This window comes from Heterodontus francisci, chromosome 18 (genome assembly GCF_036365525.1).
Source record: "Heterodontus francisci isolate sHetFra1 chromosome 18, sHetFra1.hap1, whole genome shotgun sequence".
Taxonomy (NCBI): Eukaryota; Metazoa; Chordata; class Chondrichthyes; order Heterodontiformes; family Heterodontidae; genus Heterodontus; species Heterodontus francisci.
This window is the reverse complement of record NC_090388.1, coordinates 65,897,188-65,921,855: the sequence shown is the minus strand read 5'-3', so window position 1 is coordinate 65,921,855 and position 24,668 is coordinate 65,897,188. Positions and strand designations below refer to the sequence as shown.

At 43.0% G+C, this 24,668-nt stretch overlaps 1 protein-coding gene across 1 annotated transcript in view; it reads right to left on the bottom strand.

Annotated features, from left to right (window-relative positions):
* The window catches only part of LOC137379694 (ADP-ribosylation factor-like protein 8B-A), a 116,685-nt gene extending 92,794 nt beyond the window's left edge, over positions 1–23,891 (bottom strand). The window contains exon 1 of the mRNA XM_068050909.1: positions 23,598–23,891. Within this exon, the coding sequence (XP_067907010.1) occupies positions 23,598–23,843 (246 nt within the window). The 5' untranslated portion in view covers positions 23,844–23,891. The remainder of the gene's footprint in view (positions 1–23,597) is intronic.
* Positions 23,892–24,668: the final 777 nt, after the last annotated feature.

Here is a 24,668-nt window from a genome sequence, read left to right as displayed (position 1 = left end):
TTGATGGCAAATGTTCATCCTGGAGTTTAGTTACTGGTGATGTACCGCAAGGATCTGTTTTGGGGCCACTGCTGTTTGTCATTTTTATAAATGACCTGGAAGAGGGTGTAGAAGGGTGGGTTAGTAAATTTGCGGATGACACCAAGGTCGGTGGAGTTGTGGATAGTGCCGAAGGATGTTGTCGGGTACAGAGGGACATAGATAGGCTGCAGAGTTGGGCTGAGAGATGGCAAATGGAGTTTAATGCGGAAAAGTGCGAGGTGATTCACTTTGGAAGGAGTAACAGGAATGCAGAGTACTGGGCTAATGGGAAGATTCTTGGTAGCGTAGATGAACAGAGAGATCTTGGTGTCCAGGTGCATAAATCCCTGAAGGTTGCTACCCAGGTTAATAGGGCTGTTAAGAAGGCATATGGTGTGTTATCTTTTATTAGTAGGGGGATCGAGTTTCGGAGCCACGAGGTCATGCTGCAGCTGTACAAAACTCTGGTGAGACCGCACCTGGAGTATTGCGTGCAGTTCTGGTCACCGCATTATAGGAAGGATGTGGAAGCTATGGAAAGGGTGCAGAGGAGATTTACTAGGATGTTGCCTGGTATGGAGGGAAGGTCTTACGAGGAAAGGCTGAGGGACTTGAGGTTGTTTTCGTTGGCGAGAAGGAGGAGGAGAGGCGACTTAATAGAGACATATAAGATAATCAGAGGGTTAGATAGGGTGGATAGTGAGAGTCTTTTTCTTCGGATGGTGATGGCAAACACGAGGGGACATAGCTTTAAGTTGAGGGGTGATAGATATAGGACAGATGTCAGAGGTAGTTTCTTTACTCAGAGAGTAGTAGGGGCGTGGAACGCCCTGCCTGCAACAGTAGTAGACTCGCCAACTTTAAGGGCATTTAAGTGGTCATTGGATAGACATATGGATGAAAATGGAATAGTGTAGGTCAGATGGTTTCACAGGTCGGCGCAACATCGAGGGCCGAAGGGCCTGTACTGCGCTGTAATGTTCTAATTCTAATTAAAGAGTTAATTTGTTGATTTAAAGACACCTGGTTTGGTTAGCCTCATTCGTGGATTAATAGATGGTACAATTTGGCTGGGTCTTTCTTTAATTTGGAAAGTTTTAAATGTTATGTTAGCCGATTTGTGCAGCGACGGGATTGAATTAACTGTGCGTTGGTCCCACCACAATCAGAATCGTATATTTTGATTGGGGGCTTTGACAGGAGTGGTTGGTCGTAACAATAGCAAATAAAAAAGCAGTGGCCCCAGCATTGACCCTTGGAGAACACCACTGTCTGCCATCCTCCAATCTTAAAACAACCATTTATCATGACTCGTTGTTTTCTGTCCTTAAGCCAATATTTTATCCACTGGGACACTGACCCTACAATTCCATCAGCCTCAATTTTGTTAACCATCCCTTTTTGTGGTACCTTATCAAACACTTTCTTAAAATCCATATAAACAACATCCATCGCATTCCCTTCATCTAACTTCTCAGAATTCATCATCAAGGCTACCTTTGCCAAATTAATTAATCCAATCGATATGAAGATTAAAATCGTCACGATTATTGCAGTACATTTCTTACAAGCCCCCATTATTTCTTGATTCTTCTCTGTCCTACAGTTTGGCTGTTAGGTGGCATATAGACTCCCAATGACTTTTTTCCCTTGCTATTTCTTATCCCCACCTAAACTGATTCTAAATCTTAATCTTCTGAGCCAAGATCATTTCTCACTACTGTACTGATCTCTTCCTTTCTTAACAGAGCTACCCCACCTCCTTTTTCTTTCTTCCTATCCTTCCGAAAAGTCAAATAACCTTGAATATTCATTTCCCAGTCTTAGTCACCTTGCAACAAAGTCTCTGTAATGGTTATCATACCCATTCATTTCTATTTGTGCTATAAATTCATCCATCTTGTTATGAAGGCTGTGTGCATTCTGATAAAGAGCCTTTAATTCTGTCCTTGTACCAACTTTCCCTAGTCTGACCCTATTTGCTGGTGCATTCTTTTGTACATTCTGTCCCTTCAAGTCACACGCCAGTTATCATTACCTGTATTTCCACCCTGCACTATTGCCTTGTCCTTTCTCATTAACTGCCTAAATCTCCCCTCAAATGAACACAGCAACTGGATCCTTCCCTTGCCATTCCAAATTCCACTCTAGTCCCAAGGAGATGTCCTTAACCCTGGCACTGGGCAGGCAACACAGCCTTCGGGACTAACAGTCTCAGCTGCAGAAAACAGTATCTATCCCCCCAAACTATCCTATACCCCTACTACTACCACATTCCTTTTAACTCCCCCAAATTGAATTGCCTCCTGCACCATGGTGCTGTGGCCAGTTTGCTCAATCTCCCTGCAGCCCCTGCTCTCATCCACACAGGCTGCAAAAACCTCAAAACTGTTGGACAAGTGCAACAGCAATGATAGCTTCGCAGGGCTTCTATTCACAATGCACTGCTAAGGCTGAGCCACATGGCTGGGGGCCGGCCTGCCTTCTCTATGTCTCCCTTCCTCAATCACTGTTCAGTTACCTGCGCCCTTCCCAGGAGTTCTGTCAGGTATTGGGAGGGGAAGCAGCATTATCGGGAGAACACCAAACCCGACCAACAGTATTCCTCCCTCTATGGCTCGCAGCAGAGAAGATTAAAAGTAACACACCAGGAACAGGCTTCAAATGAAATTAAAATGTCACTAAAGCGGTTTTTAGCATAAACCCCAAGTCTACGTAGAAAAGGGGGGGAACTGAAAGGTTTTAGATTAGAGATACAGCACTGAAACAGGCCCTTCGGCCCACCGAGTCTGTGCCGAACATCAACCACCCATTTATACTAATCCTACACTAATCCCATATTCCTGTTAAACACTGGCCATGCTGCAACTCCCATGAACCCTTAGTGACCTGTCACAAGGGCAAGGCAGCAATGTCCCAGGAGGTGGAGACGTTACCAGAAAAAGAAACGGTGCTTTGCACTCAGCTGTGCACGAGAAGGCCCGATTTCCAGTGGGTTCTCTGATTCAGCCGGTTTATTTTGCCTGGATGTAGATGGTGGTGCTGTATTGTAAAACATCGAAAGTATTAGCCCCATTTAGTTTCACAATGAGTAAGTTTAAAAAAAAATAAGTTTATTTGTACAACTAATTTTTAACACAGAAAAAATTTGGTACAAGGGGTCCACAGAATTTTAATAACACTGAAGGGGGGACCTCAGAAACAAAAAAATTTGAAAACCCCTGCTAAACAGTTAGGGCATTCAGATGATGGACCCTGGTTCCTCCTGGCCACTCATATTTGCGCTAGTCTAATACAGAGAAGCATGTGTTAGGGTGCACAGGTGCTGTAAACCCAAGTACAAAATAGATCTGCTTATTTTACAGTTTCAAATACTAAGAGAGAAAGCAGCAAGAACGGGGCAGAAATTTAAAAAGCACACCAAAGGATCTGTGGCCGGAGAGAAAGCAGCAGGAGCAGAGCGGAGATTCAAAGCCAAATCAAACACTGGAGAGAGAAAAAAAAAAAAATCGAAAATGTGCCACTCAAACCGGTACTCAGGTTTGGAGATTGTTGGGAGTAACAACACCTTGGAGGAGTGCAGTCCAGCTCATGGCACCAATGGAAAAGGGACTGTACAGGAGGGAGCAGCAAAGTGCAGAAATGCAGTTGTTATAGGTGATTCCATAATCAGGGGGACAGACAGGCATTTCTTTAATAGTTACTGTGAGTCCCACATGGCGTGTTGCCTCCTTGGTGCCAGAGTAAAGGACATCACGGAGAGGGTGCAGGATATTCTGCAGGGGGAAGGGAGTGAGCCAGAAGTTGTAGTACACGTTGGTACCAATGACATAGCAAGGGCAGGTATTGAGATCCTACATTCAGATTTTCAGAAGCTAGGGAGGAAGGTAAAGAGTAGGACCTCAAATGTAGTAATCTTTGGATTACTCACAATTACCACGCGCTAGTGAGAGTAAAGACAGGAAGATAGGCAGGATCATTGCGTGGCTTGAAGCATGGTGCAGGAGGAAGGGCTTCAGATACTTGGGGCATTGGGACCAGTTCTGGGGTGGGAGGCACCTCTTCAAAAGAGATGGGTTGTACCTCAACAGCACTGGGACCAGTGTCCTCATGGGAGGTTCACTGGTGTGGTTGGGGAAGGTTTAAACTAAATTGGCAGGGGGATGGGAACCAACATACAGAAGTAGAAAAGAAGAATAAGGTGCGTAATGTGAGAGTGTTAGACAGTACTAGAGAAGGGAGTAGTTCCATATTACATGGGAGTGAACGGAGAAGGACTACGAGGAAAGCAAAGACAGGATTACAATGCATGTGTGTAAACGTAAAAAGTGTGGTGAATAAGGTTGGTGTATTTAAAGTGGATAAAGCACCAGGGCTGGATGAGGTGTATCCAAGGATAGTGAGGGAAGTGAGGGTGGAAATCGCAGAGGCACTGGCCATAATTTTTCAGTCTTCCTTAGAATCGGGGCTGATGCCAGAAGACTGGAGAATTGCAAACATTACACACTTGTTCAAAAAAGGGTGTAAAGATAAGCCCAGCAACTACAGGCCAGTCAATTTAACTTCGGTGGTGGGAAAACTTTCAGAAAAAATAATCCAAGACAAAATCAATAGCCACATGGACAAACACAAGTTAATTAAGGAAAGCCAGCATGGATTTCTTAAGGGAAAATCATGTTTAACTAACTTGCTGGAGTTTTTTGGAGGCGGTAACAGAGAGGGCTGATGAGGTCAATGCTGTTGATGTGGTGTACATGGATTTTCAAAAGGCATTTGATACAGTGCCACACAACAGACTTGTGAGCAAACTTGTAGCTCAGGGAATAAAAGGGACAGTAGCAACATGGATACAAAATTGGCTGAGTGACAGGAAACAAAGAATAGTGGTTAATGGATGTTTTTCGAGCTAGGTTTGTTTTGGAGTTCCCCAGGGTCAGTGTTGCGACCCTTGCTTTTCCTGATATATATTAATGACCTAGACCTTGGTGTACAGGACACAATTTCAAAGTTTGCAGTTGATACAAAACTTGGAAGCATTGTGAACTGTGAGGAGGACAGTGTAGACCTTCAAAAGGACATAGACCAGTTGGTGGGATGGGCAGACTGGGGGCAGATGAAGTTCAATGCAGATAAATGTGAAGTGATTCATTTCGGCAGGAAGAACATGGAGAGACAATATAGAATAAAGGGTACAATTCTAAAGGGGGTGCAGGAGCAGAGGGACCTAGGTGTATATGTGCATAAGTCATTGAAGATGATAGGACAGGTTGAGAGAGTGGTTAATAAAGCATACAGTATCCTCGGCTTTATTAATAGGGGCATAGAATACAAGGGCAAGGAAGTTATGTTGAACCTGTATAAGACACTAATTCAGCCTCAGCTGGAGTATTGTGTCCAATTCTGGGCGCCGCACTCGAGGAAAGACGTGAGGGCATTGGAGAGAGTACAGAAAAGATTCACGAGAATGGTTCCAGGGATGAGGAATTTCAGTTATGAAGACAGATTGGAGAAGTTAGGACTGTTTTCCTTGAAGAGGAGGCTGAGAAGTGATTTGTTAGATGTATTCAAAATCATGAGGGGTCTGGACAGAGTAGATAGAGAGAAACTGTTCCCACTCGTGAAAGGATCGAGAATGAGAGGGCACAGATTTAAAGTATTTGGTAAGAGAAGAAAGAGCGACATGAGGAAAAGCTTTTACACGCAGCAAGTGGTTAAGATTTGGAATGCGCTGCCTGAGAACGTGGTGGTGGCAGGTTCAACTGAAACATTCAAATAGGAATTAGAGAGTTATATGAAAAGGAAGAATGTGCAGGGTTACGTGGAGAAGGCGGGGGAATGGAACTGAGGGAGTTGCTCTTTCAGAGAGCCAGTGTGGGCATTTAGTTTAGTTTTAGAGATACAGCACTGAAACAGGCCCTTCGGCCCACCGAGTCTGTGCCGACCATCAACCACCCATATATACTAATCCTACACTAATCCCATATTCCTACCACATCCCCACCTGTCCCTATATTTCCCTACCACCTACCTATACTAGGGGCAATTTATAATGGCCAATTTACCTATCAACCTGCAAGTCTTTTGGCTTGTGGGAGGAAACCGGAGCACCTGGAGGAAACCCACGCAGACACAGGGAGAACTTGCAAACTCCACACAGGCAGTACCCAGAATTGAACCCGGGTCGCTGGAGCTGTGAGGCTGCGGTGCTAACCACTGCGCCACTGTGCCGCCAAATGGCCTCCTTCTGCACTGTAACAATTCTGTGATTCTGTGGTGATAGTTTAGTTTAGTTTAGAGATACAGCACTGAAACAGGCCCTTCGGCCCACCGAGTCTATACTGACCATCAACCACCCATTTATATACTAATCCTACACTAATCCCATATTCCTATCACATCCCCACCTGTCCTTATATTTCCCTACCACCTACCTATGTGATCTACAAGCACAAATAGGAGCATGGGATTATGATCTAGTGGCAATAACAGAAATGTGGCTTTTGAATGGAGAGGACTGGGCGCTTAATGTACAAGAATATAAAGTGTTCAGAAAAAATAGAGAAGGAACAAAGGGAGGTGGGGTGGCAGTACTGATTAGGGAAGACATTGCAGTGTCGGAAAGAGGATGTCCTTGGAAAGGTAAGGACAGAACCCATTTGGTTAGAATTGTGGAGCACAAAGGGTATGATCACGTTACTAGGGATATTCTATAGGTCTCCAAATAGCATGAGAGATAGAGGAGCAAATTTGCAGGGAAATCACTGAGATGTGCAAGAACAACAGAGTGCTGATATTGGGGGACTTCAATTACCCAAATATCGATTGGGATAATTTTAGAGTAAAGGGTAAGGTGGGGGGGGGGGGGGGGGGGGAGAGGAATTTCTGAAATGTGTTCAGGAGAACTTCCTTGATCAGCATGTTCTCAGACCAAGTAGAAAGGAGGCATTACTGGATCTAGTGCTGGGAAATGAGATGGGACAAGTGGACCAAGTGTCTGTGGGGGATCACTTGGGTAAGAGTGATCATCGTGCGGCACAGTGGCGCAGTGGTTAGCACTGCAGCCTCACAGCTCCAGCGACCCGGGTTCAATTCTGGGTGCTGCCTGTGTGGAGTTTGCAAGTTCTCCCTGTGTTTGCGTGGGTTTCCTCCGGGTGCTCCGGTTTCCTCCCACAAGCCAAAAGACTTGCAGGTTGGTAGGTAAATTGGCCATTATAAATTGCCCATTATAAATTGCCCCTAGTATAGGTAGGTGGTAGGGAAATATAGGGACAGGTGGGGATGTGGTAGGAATATGGGATTAGTGTAGGATTAGTATAAATGGGTGGTTGATGGTCGGCACAGACTCGGTGGACCGAAGGGCCTGTTTCAGTGCTGTATCTCTAAACTAAACATCGTATCATAAGGTTTAGACTAGTAATGCAGAAAAGGAACCAAATAAGTTAGAAAGTCTGGATTGGAAGATGGATAATTTCAATGTGATAAGAAGGGATCTAGCCAGGATAGAATGGAACCAAAGACTGACAAGAAAAACTAACAGAACACTGGGTTATCTTTAAGGAAGAGATGCTTCAGGTATAGGCTCGGAACATTTCAGCAAGTGTGAAAGGTAGGGAACCAAGAACAGGGCTCCTTGGATAACAGGAGAGATAGAGATTATGCTGAAACAAAAACAAAAAAAGGAGGGTGCATGATGCATGTCAGGTGAAGTCATCAAGTCAGAACCAGGCCATATACAGTAAGTTGAGAGGGAGGTGAAGAGGAAAATAAGACCTGCAAATGGAGCATATGAGATTAGAGTGACAGTCAACATCAAAGGGAACCCAAAGATCTTCTACTGGCATGTAAACAGTAAGCGAATTGCAAGAGGTGGGGTGAGGCCTATTAGGGACAAAGAGGGCAATACATGCTTACAGGCACAGGGCAAGGCTAAAATACTTAATTAGTATTTTGTATTAGCGGTCACTAAGGAAATGGCAAAATATCAGTGGAATTGGAGAGAGTAGAAGCAATGGATAGGATAAAAATTGAGAGGGGGGAGGTCGTAAAAAGGCTGGCTATACTTATGGTAGATAAGTCACCTGGTTCGGATGGCTTGCATCCCAGGTTATGAAAGGAAGTGGGGATGGAGACAGCGGAAGGGCTTGCCATAATCTTCCAATCTTCCCTGGATACAGGGGAGGTGCCAGAGGATTAGAGATAATCAGGGAAAATATCAACGGACACTTGGAGAGTTTCAAGTTAAATTAAGGATAGCCGGCATGGATTTGTAAAAGGCAGATTTTGCCTGATGAATCTAACTGAATTTTTTGATGAAGTAACAGAAAAGGTTGATGAAGAGAATGATGTGGATGATGTTCATATGAATTCTAAGAAGGCATTTGATAAAGTACCATATAAAAGTACCAAAATTAAGGTTCATGGAATAGGACGGTCAGTGTCCCATTGGATAAAAAATTGGCTTAAGGACAGAAAACAGCAGGTCATAGTAAATGGTTGTTTTTCAGACTACAGGATGGTAGACAGTGGCATTCCCCAAGTGTCAGTGCTGGGACCAATGCTTTTTTTGCTATATATAAATGACTTGGATCTTGGAATACAGAGTAGAATCTCAAAATTTGCCGATGACGCCAAACTTGGAGGTGCAGCAAACAGTTAGAATGATATGAACTGCCTGCAACAGGACATAGATAGGCCAACAGAATGGGCAGAGGTGGCAGATGGAATTTAATACTGACAAGTGTGAGGTGATGCATTTTGGAAGAATATATACTTAATGGCACAGTTCTAAAGAGTGTGCAGGAACAGAGGGACCTGGAGGTGCATGTGCACAGATCTTTGAAGATGGCAGGACATATTGAGAGAGTGGTTAGTAAATAATAGAGAATCTTGGGCTTCATAAACAGAGGCATTGAGTGCAAAAGCAGGGAAATTATGTTGAACCTTTATAAAGCTTTCGTAAGGCCCCAACTGGAGTATAGCATCCAGTTCTGGTCAATACACATCAGGAACGATGTGAGGGTCCTTGACAGGGTGGAGAGGAGATTTACCAGAATGGTTCCAAGGATAGAGGATTTTAGTGAAAAGGTTAGGTTGGCCCCTTAAAGCAAAGGAGATTAAGGGGAGATTTAGCAGAAGTGTACAAGATTATGACAGGCTTCGATAAGTTACACAAGGAAAGACTGTTCCCATTAACTAATGGTACAAGGATTAGGGGACATAGATTGAAAGTTTTGGCCAGAAGATACAGGGAGAATATGAGGAAGCAATTTTTTTTTACGCAAACTGATGGTAATGACCTGGAACTCACTGCCAACAGGGATGGTGGAAGCAGAGACAATCAATAACTTCAGGAGGAAGTTGGATGGACACTTGAGAGAAATAGACTTGCAGGGCTACGGGGATCAAGCGGGGGAGCGGGACTGACTGCATTGCTCAGTGGAGAGCTGGCATGGTCTCGACGTGCTGAATGGCCTCCTTCTGTACCATATATGACTCAATCATGACTTGCTCCTAAATACATACTGGAGTGAGAATTGCATTGTTTATGGAGTCTGTTCACCATTTTTGTAACATGATTTGAAACTTACAAATCTCAGTCAGACTCTAAAACATTTTAGATTGTTGGACTGTGTCAGCATTAAATTGTGCATGCTTCTTACAGCATACTTCAAGAGGCAATGTATATATGAAGGTTTTCACTATTCAGATTTTTTTTTTTTTTTAATTCATTCATGGGAGGTAGGAGTCACTGGCACAGCCAGCATTTATTGGCCATCCTTAACTGCCCTTGAGAAGGTGGTGGTGGTGGTGAGTCACCTTCTTGAACCACTGGAATCCCTGTGGTGTAGGTACATCCTCAGTGCTGTTAGGGAGGGAGTTCCAGAATTTAGGTCCAGCGACAGTGAAGCAATGGCAACATAGTTCCGGGTCAGGATGGGATGTGACTTGGATGAGAACTTGCAGCGGATGGTGTTCCCATTTGCCTGCTGCTCTTGTTCTTCAAGCTGATAGAGGTCACAGGTTTGGAAGGTACTGTTGAAGAATCCTTGGCAAGTTGCTGCAGTGCAGTTTAGATGAACACAATGCAACCATGTTGAGCCAGTGATGGTGGGAGAAAAAGGTGATGGATGGGATGCCGATCAAATAGACTGCTTTGTCTTGGATGGTGTCAAGTTTCTTCATTGTTGTTGGAGCTGCACTCATCCAGGCAAGTGGAGAGTATTCCATCGGGAGTTAGGTGATCCTATTATCCTTGTGTGCACAAATTAGCAAACCAATATACAAAAAAATTAATAAAACAGCCTTTGACTTGGAGTCTCCACTAAGGGTACAATAAGAAACATGCATCCAGAATGCACTGCACTGGACACTGCCAGTTTTGCCAAGGTGAAGGTGCGAAGGGGCCAAGCAAAATGTAAAATGCAAGGAAAAGAAAATTTCCCTTCAGAGTGAGGCTGAAGATTGCATGGCAAGATCCTTTTCTCTCTGTCCTGTAGCTACAATTGACTGCTGGTCACTTCAATTAACTAATCACTGCAGCAGTGAGGACACACCTCTGTGGCTTCAAGTGACTGCTCGTCAAAGGTCTTGCCTACTAAGGGCAGATCAACTGGCTCAATGTAAACTGAACTTAAGTAACTGTAGCAACAACAGGAGAAATATACCTGAGTCAGTGGATTTAACTGACTGCTGGTCACTACAGATCAAGTGATTAATGTTGCATTCCTATATTCCTGTGACCACAGGTGTCTGTTCACATATTCTCAAGTGCACAATGTGATGATTCTACACCCACCCCCTCAAACAGGTGCAATCGGCAGAAACGCAACATTCCAACCTGGGAACATGAGCAGTTTTGTGGGCTCGGTCTGCTTCAAGCCAATGGACTTTTGAACCAACGTAAAAGGTCATTGTCAGGGAAGCACCCCCACTCCCCCCCCCCCCCCAACCTGCCAACACTGAGGCACACATTATTTCGCCACATGAACATAAAAACTTAAAATTGCAAGCCCCTAACTGGAAAAACATTTGCATAGTAACAGATAGTGTTGGAACAAGGGGACCCAGTCGTTGCTTCCCCAATACACAGAAGAAGTGGTCAGACCAGTTTTAATCATATGACTGACTGTTGGAGTTTTTTTTTAATTTGAACATCCAACAGGGAAAGCAATCAGAAAGCACTTTTCTCCTGGACTGAGAACACCTCTCTCCTGTCTGTTCTCATCTCGCTCTCACCAGAAACCACTGAAGACAAACGAAACCCAAGACAGAAAAGTCTCCTACAGTGAACAAAGTTTAAGAAAAATACTGAGCCCCAACGAAAAGTAAGAGCTGTCTACAATCAAGGACTCTACGGCAAGCTGGAACCATAGAAACGGTAACAAGAAACCCCCTTTAGAGACTGCTTCAAACCTCTCCATTTTATTTTTCTTCTGCTCTTTTCTATCCTGTTCGCATGTGTGTATCACATGTGCATGCTAGCTTGGGCACATCGCATATCCATAGGCGTGAACCGTATTAGAGTTTAAGGTTTAATAAATTTCACTTTCTTTCTTTAAACCTAAGGAAGCCTGTTTATGTTCATTTTTTTGCCTTATAATTGGAAAGCTGTGAGCAAGGATTCACAAAGGGGGAGCTCAAAACACAGTGTGTTTAAAAATTAAACCCTGTTATAATAAGACCAGATTAAGACAGCAAAAGACCCCAAGACACCTTTTTCACCTGGTTGTAACAGTCACAGATACTCCAACATTATCTGGTTACGGGTGCAATTTCGGCCTAAGATTCTGCAATCTTTAAAATTATTTCACTCAATTCTGTCCAAAAAGCTGATATCGGGGGGAAATCATGCAGAAACTCAGGGCCATAATGTCCTTCTACCACAAATATACTGATAGCCACGTCAAATTTCAGTTCTACAGCTTATACTTGCATTTTTACAAGAAATCCAGCACAAGAACTATTAAACGCCACATACAGGGAAATTTGATAATTGAACTACCTGAAGCAGAACCGGTTATGGTTTAGAAGTAGCTTTGTCTGCTCTAACCCACTATGTACAAGAGTAGTTCACTGTATCCTGCAAGTATATCATATCCACTCAGCATATCCATCAACTGCTCCTACACTGAGCCATTAACCTCCACATTCATGAGGTATGGAAAGTGCCAGATACAAAAAAAATCAATCACAGTCCCTATATCACAAGCATTAGACAAATGACCCTTCTGAAACCAAATCTGATGCTGCAATGAGGCAGTGATAGTTGCTTAGAAGCAACAGAAGGGGGTTCCAGTCATGGAATGAAAATTAATACTATAAAGCAAACCAAAATCAAAAGAGTTTGCTCCAGAACAGTAAACAAATGCACTGACACTCTCGGCTCACAAAGAAAATAATGACCCTCATGAGCAATGTACTGGAGGGTTGCCAGTGCTGAGAGCAGGAGTCATTTATGGCACAGGAGGCGGCCATTCGGCCCATCAAGCCATGCCAGCTCTCCATGGAGCTATTCAGTCAGTCCCACTCCCCCACTCGATCCCCGTAGCCCTGCAAGTCTATTTCAAGTGGCCGTCCAATTTCCTTTTGAAATCTTTGATTGTCTCCACTTCCACCACCCTTCTGGGCAGCAAGTTCCAGGTCATTAACACCCGCTGCAGAAAAAAAGTTCTTCCTCATATTCTCCCTGCATCTCTTGCCCAAAACTTTCAATCTGTGTTCCCTAGTCCTTGGGCCATTAGTTAATGGGAACAGATTTTCCTTGTGTAACTTATCTAAGCCTGTCATAATCTTGTACACTTCTATTAAATTTCCCCTCAATCCCCTTTGCTCTAAGGAGAACAACCCCAGTTTATCCAACCTAAACTTCTAAATAAAATCCTCCATCCCTGGAATCATTATGGTAAATTTCCTCTGCACCCTCTCAAGGACCCTCACATCCTTCCTACAGTGTAGTGACCAGAACTGCACTCTAGGATGAGAACCTATCCTCAGGGGAGGAGGTAAAGATTCGAAACAAAGTAAAACTAAAACACTAGGGTAACAAACTAAAATGAGCAAATGAACATAATGAGCTGTACACATTTGAGAACAGTTTCTTGCCTGTAGCTATTTTCATGGTTAAATGCAGTTTGATTTTTAAAAAAGGGAACTACACTGTGAAGTCAGCTGCAATGTTTCATTTCAACAATTTCAAAAGTTTGTTCTTTAAGCTTGACATATTAGACGCGTCGCTAGGAATTACACTAGCTGTTTCCATGCATATTTGTTTGAACTTCAACCTCTAATGTAAAGTGGTTAATGTTCAGTATATGCATGTAATGTGGATTCACAAATTGTTAGCAATCTTTATTTCATTAAATTTTGCACTAACAAATTGGATCAAGATTCTAATCATCTTCTCTCAAACATCTGGCAGTTGTGCTGGAGCCATGTTCTTCTGTTTCTCCCCATTTCCCCACCTCCACCCCCCAATGTCTCAATGTCATAATCCCCCACCCCTAACAAACTACTTGTGGCCAACACACTGCCAGACCTATGACTCCCTCAATGATCTCTCCTTTCCCTCTACCACCTCAGGCTCTCATCGCTCCTGGGCAGGCATATGGCTTCCTTTTGCCTCATCCTTGGCACCTTTCACCACATCCACCTCAGCTCTCGCTGGTGTGTCTGCCTCAGCAGATAACCTCATCCCCTTTTTGCATTGTTTTCCATTGTTGAAAACTCCCCTGGAGTTAATCTTTCCAACCTCCTTTCTCTCCCCACAAACCCCCACCACCCCCTCCGCCACCTCCCCCCCCCCCGCCGTCTATCCATTCCCTGTGCTCACATTCCCAGAAAGTATGGCCAGATAATCAGTTCCACAGATGTTGGTTGAGGGCTAAATACGGGCCAGAAAACCTGGGAGAACTCCCCTGCTCTGCTTCAAATACTGCCATGGGATCTTTTGCATTCACCTGAGGGGGGAGGCGGGGCCACCATTGAATATCTCATCTGAAAGATGGCACCTCAGGCAGTGCATCACTCCCTCAGGACTACACTAATATATCAGCTTAGATTACGTGCTCAAGACCTCAGAGCAAGATTTGAACCTTCAACCTTCTGACCCAGAGGTGAGAGTACTACTTCTGAGCCCAACAGCTAAATGCTTTCTCTAGCTTCTCCTCCTTGACTCACAGTCACTCCCAGTGCAACCCAGGCACCATCCCTGGCTCCCTCTTCATGTACATGCCACAGACAGGCAACATCGTCCAGGAAGATAGTGCAGTTTTTACATATACGCCCATCAACACTCAAACTGGCACCTCAATCCAACAAACTGTTGACATTCTCTTGATCTGCTTATCCACCAATTCCTCCAGCTAAGTATCAACAAAACCAATGCCATCCTCTTTGACTCCTATGTGCCTCTGGCCTCAAGCCCATGTAGTTTCAGACTAAGCCGAGAGATGCAGATCCTTGGTGTATCACTCATCTCTAAAGCTCAGCTACTAGAATCAATTTCATTCACCTGTTAATAGTCTACCCACCTTTGCCACCAAGATCTTAATGCAAGTCTTTATCTCAAAAAGGCTGAGTTCTTCAAATATTCTCCTTGCCACCCTCCCTCCAGGAATTACAGTTTCATCCAGAATGCTGCAAATCAGGCTCTCACCTCCATTAACGCCTGAATTCCCATCACACCCAGTTGTGCCTCGTATCTCTGACTCATTGTGCCCTAGAGCACTAATTAAGATCCATATCCTTCCCTTCAATCCCTGCATGCACTTGCCCTTAGCTCCATGATCTCCTCCAGCTATACATCTCTTCCCACACCACCTTACTTCCCATTCCTCCACCACTCAGTCTTACCCTCAATATCTCCATCTTGCTACCCTCCTCCTTCAACGCGGTCTCTTCGATCTCCCTCTTCCCTGTTTTCCTCCTGCTCACTAGCACTCATCGCCTCTTTACCCAAGGGGAACTATACAAATGTAAGGTGGTGCTGTTGTTCTGTGTTAAGCATTATCAGACTTTAACAGAACCTTAAATGACAATCGGAAACCATTAAAAACTCCACCTTTCTCACTATCCTGATACTCAGAGGCAAAGTCTCCTTCTCCAAGCCATACAAACCAGGAACATCCCACAATCAACAGTCTTGGTATGTCTTCCACAGTTGGACTATTTGCCACACGCACTGGCAAGACTCACACATGAACAATAGGAACTTGGGCAAGCAATCGGAGGATGCCTATTACTCATTGAACCTTACTTCTGAAGAAATAAGTGCTGTTAGGGAGGAGCGAAAATTGACAGAAGAGATGTCAGGGTAAAACAAACTGGAAAACAACCTGGTAATTTAGTTCCACAGATTGCAGCACTGTGCACAACACTGGTTCTGTCATATAAGGTACATGGGGCAAAGCATTTAACTTCCTACATTATGGCACTCACTGACAGCTTTATATTTTCCATACAATAAAAATCAGGACTAAAGGGATCCCATAAATGCACTCAAAGAAGCAGGTATTCCAAATTAACTTAGCTTATAAACAATTGTATTAGATTCTCCTTTCTCATGTAAAGCAAATAATTTTTGAATTACTTAGATCCACTAATCCACAACAAATGATGGTTCTAGAAGGTTTGTATTTTGCTGTTTTATCCCCAATTAAATTTTTCCTTGAGTATGGCCTTTTCATCAATGATTGAAATCCTAGTTTCGATTCATCAAACTTTCTGTCCATCAGCACAACATAATGTTAATACTTCTTTGTGAATTTTGTCATTCCTTTTGCGAATCAGTTAAATTAAAGAATCAGTTATCAGGATAGCAAAAGCTTCTATAAGTATATATAAGGGAAGAGAGTAGCTAAAGTGAATGTTAGTCCATTGGAGGATGAGACTGGGGAGTTAATAGAAGGGGACACAGAAATTGGAGAGACACTAAATCAGCATTTTGCTTCAGTTTTCACAGCGGAGGACACTAGTACTATCCCAATATTACCAGGTAAAGCAGAGGTTATAGAAAGGGAGGAACTTAGAACAATCATCACTAGGGTAAAAGTACTGAGCAAACTTTTGGGATTGAAGGCAGACAAGTCCCCAGGGCCTGATGGCCTACATCCTATGGACTTGAAGGAAGTGGCAGATAGTGGGTCCATTGGTTATAATATTCCAAAATTCTCTGGATATGGGGAAAGGTTCCAGTGGATTGGAAAAAAGCTAATGTAAAACCCTTATTCAAAAAGGGAGGGGAGGCAGAAAGTAGGAAACTACAGACCAGTTAGTTTAACATCTGTCATTGAGAAATTGTTAGAATCCATTATTAAGGAAGTAATAGTAGGACAGTTAGAAAAACATAATGCAATCCATCAGAGTCAGCATGGTTTTATGAAGGGTAAATCATGTTTGACTAATTTGCTAGAGTTCTTCAAAGCTGTAACAAGCAAAGTGGATAATGGGGATCCTGTAGATGCAGTTTATCTGGACTTCCAGAAGGCATTTGATAAGGTGCCGCACAAAAGGTTAATACACAAGGTAAGTTCGCATCGGGTTAAGGGTAATTTATTAGCTTGGATAGAGGATTGGCTAACCAACAGAAAACAGAGAGTCGGGATAAATGGGTCTTTTTCTGGTTGGCAAGATGTAACTGGTGGGGTGCCACAGGGTTCGGTCCTCGGGCCCCAACTATTTACAATCTATATAAATGACTTGGATGCAGGGATAGAAGGTACTATACCCAAATTTGCAGATGACACTTAAATAGGTGGGACACTAAGTTGCAATAAAGAAATAAGAATTCTACAAATGGATATGGATAGGTTAGAAATATGGGCCAAAATTTGGCAGCTGGATTTTAATGTGGATAAGTGTGAGGTTATCCATTTTGGTCAGAAGAATAGAAAGGCAAATTATCTAAATGGAGAGAAACTTCAGAGTGCTTCAGTGCAGAGAGATCTGGGTGTCCTCATGCATGAATCGCAGAAAACTAGTTTGCAGGTGCAGCAGGTGATAAGGAAGGCAAATGGAAATTTGACATTTATTGCTAAAGGAATAGAGTATAAAAGTAGGGAAGTATTGCTGCAACTGTACAAGGCATTGGTGAGACCGCACCTGGAGTATTGCGTACAGTTTTGGTCCCCTTACTTGAGAAAGGATGTAGTTGCATTGGAGGCAGTTCAGAGGAGGTTCATTAGATTGATTCCAGAGATGGGGGGCTTGTCTTATGAAGAGGGATCAAGCGGTTTAGGCCTTTACTCTCTGGAGTTTAGAAGAATGAGAGGCGATCTAATTGAGGTATATAAGATGACTAAGGGCTTTGACAAAGTCGACAGAGAGGATGTTTCCTCTTGTGAGGCAATCTAGAACGAGAGGTCATAGTTTTAGGATATGGGGTAGCAAATTTAAAAGAGATGAGGAGAAATTACTTCTCTCAAAGCGTCAGGAATCTGTGGAATTCACTACCCCAGAGTGCGATGGATGCCGGGCCATTGGGCAAATTTGAGGAGATAGATTTTTGATTAGAAATGGGTTGAAGGGTTGTGGAGAATGAGCAGGAAAGCGGAGTTGAGGCCAAGATGAAATCAGCCATGATCGTATTGAATGGCGGAGCAGGCTCAAGGGGTTGAATTGCCTGCTCCTAGTTCTTATGCTCTTATGCTGAGTTGGGTCCTCAACTAGCTCCAGAGGAATGAGAGTCCAGGAGAAGACAATCTCACACTGCATGACGAAGGATCCAAATGGGCTGCCCAATCAGGTTTAGAAAGTGGTCTGAGAAGAATATCACTAGACTGCATGGACAATTATAAACTTAGAATTGTTGCAAATACTTTGAAGGTGCATGATAGGATCAGAGCTCTGCGCATGTGTATAAGTATGCATCCAGAGAGCTGTTTCCTAGCTGTGAACATTCAATTGATGGCCAGGCAATAAAAATTACATACTGCCTGGATGGAACCAATTATGTACCTATAGTTCTCAGATCATTGACTACTGGTGTAAATTAAACTTAATCTGCACAACAGCAATCCGACTAAATAAAAATAGACATGGCTAGAATTGTTAGGTCTAGTCAAAATTACAAATTGCACGGTGTTTTATTTAAATTAAAATATTAAGAGGTAAACCAAATCTGAAATAGTGTTGTGAAAAATCAATAGGGAAAGTGGGTAAAAAAAATGACACAAAGGGTATAATAGAATTGGGGGGGGGGGGGTGGGGGGGAATCCACAAAAGAAAACCAAAATGAGCCTTGCCCAACAAGTAGCCGGCATTTGAGGGATTCCAGTCTTATCAAAGTCTTATTTTGAGAAATGTTGAAGAAAACAACATCATGTTGGATATTATCTGTGAAGAGTCAGAATAGCTAGACTAGACTAGAGCTAGACTGCTACATTCAGAATTGGTTACAAGAGATCATGCAAGGCCCATACAGAACAAATCAGAATGAAGTGCAAATGAGAGGAAAAAAACTATTTAAAAAAGCACAGCTACTAGCAAAAGGAACTGGGCAGTTTGACCTTTTAAGATGACATACAAGATGCAGTTGTCCTTGACAGCATAGATTAAGGGGAGCCCCTTTGATTTCCTACTAAGCATTTCGGACAAACTTTTTTTTTGGAATATATCTCAACCATGCCAACGCTCTACAGTGCCCAACACAGGTCTTTCTTGTCAACTGACTAAATTACCAAATATTGCTCTAAAACCAGAAGTGGTCCAATGATTTTTTTTCCCCTGCAGCTGTAGCCAACCTATCACAGACCCACACTTTCTTCAAGTTAAATTTCAAGGTTTAGGAGTCAGACTAAAGTCATGTAATGACTTACCCAGCCATATTTCATGATAATTTAACAACGTTTGACTAGGGATAGATGTACATGGTCATCAATCTTGTCCAAGTGAATGGATTCACAGCCAACCATTCAAGCAGGAAGAAGCAAAGTACTCAGTCAGGAAAAGCAGAAGCCAATCTTGCATTTATTTAGCACAGCAGCCAATCTGCATTTGGCAATGTTCTATAAACAAAAAACAAATGTATTTTTGGTGACACCAGCTGACACAGGAATGCTGGCCATGATACCCAAACTTCCTGCTCTTCTTCAGTGTAATGGGATACCAAGCAAGTAGGCGCAGCCTCGGATTAACATCTCACTTGAAAAAGGTACCCCAAATCATGCAGTCCTTCCTCAGTACTACACTGAAATATCAGTCTGGATGATGTGCTCAAGTCGCAGTGACCTGAAACCCCAAGAACAGCAGTGGAACAGTCACTGTGGCAACAATGATCAATACAAAATGGAAATGACAAACAAAGAATTAGCCTGAACTACAAAATTAACTTTCTAATACAAACAAAGCCAATTAGATTCCAAATAAGGCTTTTAAAAACCAAGTCTGGTGATTCTTTTTCCACAGATTTGTTTTCAATGTTTCACAGGCAGCATGGTTAGAATTAATCATTTCAATCAATATTAGGTAACATACTTTAGATAAAAGGGAAGACACAATCTGCTAATGAGTATGCTAAGTAAGAAAGAATACAAATAGAGTGCTAAGAGGCACAAGCCATTAACATTTCAAGGCTTTGCTCAGGACATCAAATGCCACTGCAAAACTGGAGGGGATCATATTTACCCTGATGATACACCATTTATGGTATATAATAGGCAGAAAAAAATTAGCTTGCTAACTTAAGATCGCCTTTGGCAGGAGGATTTATTTTGCATGCAAGGAGGTGACTGCAGATTGATTAAATCGTACCATTAGCTTCAGGAAAGGAAATTAAAAGTAAAAATGAAGCACTCCAGAGTTACTGCTATTTGCATTGCAGCCTCACATGTGTGAACGAAGGAAGAAAAAAAAGCCCGATTTGCCATAGAACAATTATGCTGGATTGGCAAAGACACATTTTCAGGGTGCTTCATTTTCTGCTGTTATCACCAAATGGGTTTCCAATTCAGTGTGCAGGGGCTGAGCGGAGGCACCCACTCTTTTCTTTTCCTCTGTTATTTCTTATGAAATTTTCATTTTCACTAAAAGGCAATTTTCATGCTGCTGACTTCAAGGAACGAATCAGGGAGCAAAATGCTGACCTCTACTGCAAAATGTTCCCTGTCTATGTAATCAAAGGACACTAGAAAGGTGGACTCTCTTAGCTTCTTAATTGTTTGTGAAATAATCTCACAAAAACCTCTAGAGTAGTGAAGTTTTAGAGGGTCATTTCTGAGCTCCGTCAGTGTATAAAGACACAATCCAGTGTGGCATAGAACCAAACATGCTTGAAAGATTCCAAGTTTCATTCCTTGGTTCTGCCGTGTTCCTTAATCTTAGCCAGTCAACAATTGGAGCACTATAAACAGCCTCCGGATCCCTGGGCTAGGAAAGGCCTGATGAACAGAAGTTAGAAAAGAACAAAATGGACTTCACTGGAATCACCTCCATGATTAAAGTGCACCTTAGCAGTCATTGTTTAAATCACAAATGAGGAATAGTCAATTGGGACAAGGTACTGCTAATGTCCGAGACACCAAACTCCAGTTATGAAGGAAAAAAAAACTTGCATTTATATAGTGCCTTTCATAACCTCAGTATGTCCAAAATAGCTTTATAGTCAATTAAATACCTCTGAACTGCAGTTACTGGTGTAATGTAAGAAATGCAACAGCTAATTTAGGCACAAAGTTCCACAAACAGCAACAATTTATATTTACATAGCACTTTTGGCATTCTAAAACATCCCATGGTGTTTCACAGGAATGCTAAAAACAAATTCAACACCAAGCCACACAAGGAGGCATTAGGGCAGATGATCAAAGGTTGATCAAAGAGGCAGGTTTTAAGGAGCATCTTAAGGAGAGGTAGAGAGGTTTAGGAAGAGAATTCTAGAGTTTAGGACCAAGGCAGCCATAGGCACAATTGCCAATGATGGAGAGATTGAAATCAGGGATGCACACGAGGCCAGAAATGGAGGAGTGCATGGATCTTGGAGGGTTGTAGAGCTGGAGGCTATAGAGATAGAAAGCCCATGGAGGGATCTGAAAACAAAGGTTTAGAATTTTAAAAATTGAAGTGCTGCTTAACCAGGAGCGAATGTAGGTCAGAGGGCATAGACATAATGGATGAACGCAACTTGGTGGGAGTTGGGATACTGGCAGCAGCATTTTGGAATGACCTCAAGATTACACTGGCTGAAAGGTTGGGCTTGTGGGGGGTGCCTGGCAGGAGAGCACGCTCGTAGTCGAGTCCAGAGGTAACAAAGCATGGCTGAGGATTTCAGCAGCAGACGAGTTGAGGAAGGGGTGGAGGCAAACGATGTTAGAGGTGAAAGTAGGAGGTCTTGCTATGGATATGGGATTGGAAGCTCAGCTCAGGGTCAAATAGGACGTCAAGGATACAAACGACCTGGTTCAGCCTCGGATAGTAGAAAGGGAGAGGGATGGAGTCAATGGCTATGGTTTGTGTTGCGGACAAAATAAAGCGGCTTTTGTTTTGCCGATATTTAGTTGGAGGAAATTTCTGCTCATTCAATACTGAACGTCAGGCAAGCAACATGACATATCAGAGGCAGTATAGGAGTCGGGAGAGGTGGTACTGATGAAGAGCTGGGTGCCTCCAGCGTGGATATGGAACCAGACATGTTTTTGGATGATATTGCTGAGGGCAGCATGTAAATGAGAAATGGGAGGGGGTCAAGGATAGCTCCTTGGAGGATCCTAGAGGTAGCAGTGCAGCAGAGCGAAGAGAAATCAGTGCAGGTGATTCTCTGAGAACGACTGGATAATTAGCAATGGAACCAGGCCAGAGCAGTCCCACCCAATTGAATGAAAGAGAGGCATTGGAGGAGAATGGTGTGATCAACTGTGTCAAAGGCTGCACACAGGTTGAGAAGGATGAGAGATAGAATCATAGAATGGTTACAGCATAAAAGGAGGCCATTCAACCCATCATGTATGTGCTGGCCCTCTGAAGGAGCAATTTACCTAGTGCCACTCCCCCACCTTCTCGCCATAACCCTGCACATTCATTCTTTTCAAATAATAATCCAACTCCCCCTATTGCTACAGTCACATAAGAATGGGATAATAACCAGATAGTCAGTTATTTTTTTTTGGATAATGAGTCAGCATCCTCAGGAGAGGTAAGGCAAAAAGCAGAGATCTAGTCTACTCAAAGGAAACAGAACAGGCAATAATTTTTTGGAATAAAAACTGAAAATGCTGGGAACGTTTAGAGGTCAGGTCTGAGAGTGAGGATGGTAGGATTAATGTTTTAGGTCTTATGACCATTCCTCTTAGCAAGACTGGAAGATGAATTCATGCATCATTTATATTGAGGGGAAGCAACTTAAAGGATACAATCCCAAACCAGATTTTATATTCTTATAAAATATATGTGCAATGTTCTAACGCAGAATTACAGTATAGTGTATTCTAAAAATATAAAAGTTACATCTCCAGCAAATATGGATTTCTGTGCATTTTCAAAGACATGATATACTGGGTTTCACTGTATTGCTGTAATTACTTTATCCAATTACAGTATACACTTAGTACACAGAGCTCAGCTTTCTCATAACCTTAACCTGCTTGGTAAATGGCAATGAATTTTGTTGAATCATACAGCACATGATGAGGAATTTTGTACTAAACTAAAAACTTTTACTTAACGTTTCCACCAAAGAAATGTTATTTATTCTTGCCTTCGCATCCAGCTTAATTTCTACCAAGATCCACAGAAATCCCTTTATGTTTGTTTGGAAGCTGGGATGGTCTTTTACTGCTCATTCAGTTAAAGGGAAATTGTAGATTATCAATATTAAACTTAATTACTTTAAGATCAGAATATGTAATTATAAATGTTGAAAGGGAAGAGAATACAAATATTAGTTTCTAATGTATCATCCCACTGCAGAATTTATAACTGAAAATCATCAGTGATGCTCCTAATGCATTATACATGATCTGGATGATTCATGGTTTCTTAGTTCCTGGGGAAGGGCTTGTGCAACACCAGGTGACCAGGCTCAGCTGGACTACACATGACAGCACCATGTGTGTGTGTGTGTCTGTATATATACATACATACAAACAAAAACACACATACACACAAACAAAATTATGCCCATCACATTTGTGGAGCAGGGTGCAGGACAAGTGACACAGATATACGTATTTAAATATACTAAAAGCTGTAAATATATTCTTAAAGGCAACAAAGGACCCAGCTATAAAATGTAATCATTGACAGGAAATGATAATAAGCCTGGGAGAGATTTACTGGGAGCAAATGTGATTCAAGGGAGCTGGGCTCCTCCTCACAGACGCCTGAACAGGTACCAAACCCTGCAAGGCCGCAGAGAGACAAGCCAGTCCTGGGCACCCCATCCAGAAAAGGGGCAGGTTGTAAGTGGGTTTTCCATTTCAACAAAGTGAAGTTTCAATGACAAGGGGTGGGGGAGGTGAAAAGAGAGAGGCTGTGCCCTGGAGTCAGGGCCTGCTTCCCCTCCAGGTTGTCAGGGGTGACAAGCGGTGAATGATAGTAATTAATAAACATACAATGAAGCAGAGGCATTGGTTAATGGATCACTGTACCGCTATCACATTCACAAACGTCGTCTTGCCCGAGTACTGCAGCCCGACCAGGGTCAGCTCCATCTCCTCCTTCCAGAACAGCGACTTGAACCAGTCCAGCAGCTTATTAATCAGTACCAACATGCTCATCTTCCCAGCTCCAGCTTCAGCTCCACTTCCTGCTGCTCTTCTTCCCTGAATCTCTCTTCCACTTGCCTTCAGCTTTTCTTGCTCTGTCTTCTCTCCAGCTCCGCAGCCAGCGATCATATGACAGTCAAGCGGCAGTGGAGCGTCACATCAGCTGCCCAACAACGTTGTAATAGGAGGAGGGACGTATCCAAATATCAACCGCTTTAGGTCAAGTCCCTGGCACGATAAACTGAGAGTGAGAGTATTGAATAAAGAGACGCAACATAAATCGAAAGCAAAGGTATAAGAAATGCAAAAATAAAAAACCACACAATGAAAAGTAAATAAGTGGGCAATGTAATATATGCAATATAGAAAACACAAAGAAATGATATAATTTCTCCATTTCTTTACATTTCAACTTTCCATGCCAGCCAGAAAGATGCACCACTCCAGGGATTTGAGCACATAATCTGGGCTGACAATCCCATTGCAGTGCTGAGGGAGCACTACACTGTCAGAGGTGCCGTCTTTTCCATGAAGTGTTAAACCAAGGCCACGTCTGCCCCTTCAGGTAAATGTACAATAGGGTTGTCCAACATATGGCCCGTGGGCCAGATTCCAGCCTGCCAATCCTGTGTAACTAGTGTTGGAGTGGCAGTGCCTAAGTAGTGGCTGATGGTCTAATAACAGCAGACAGGCAACGCTTTGTGGGAGATGAAAAAGTTTGCAGAGCGCTGGGGAGAGGAGGGAAGCAGTGCCAGGGAACAGCTGCAGCAGGCGGACAGTGTAACGTTTATCAGTTCCCATGGAAACAGTGCTGCGTGGGCCGTCACGTGACTCTGTCTTGCCTAGCAACAAAGTAACGCCTTCAGCCCCTACATCACATCCATCAACAAACAGGCCGAGCTCTCAAGTGGCGGCACCAGGAGGGGGAGGGCTAGCGGAAACTTCAGTTACAAG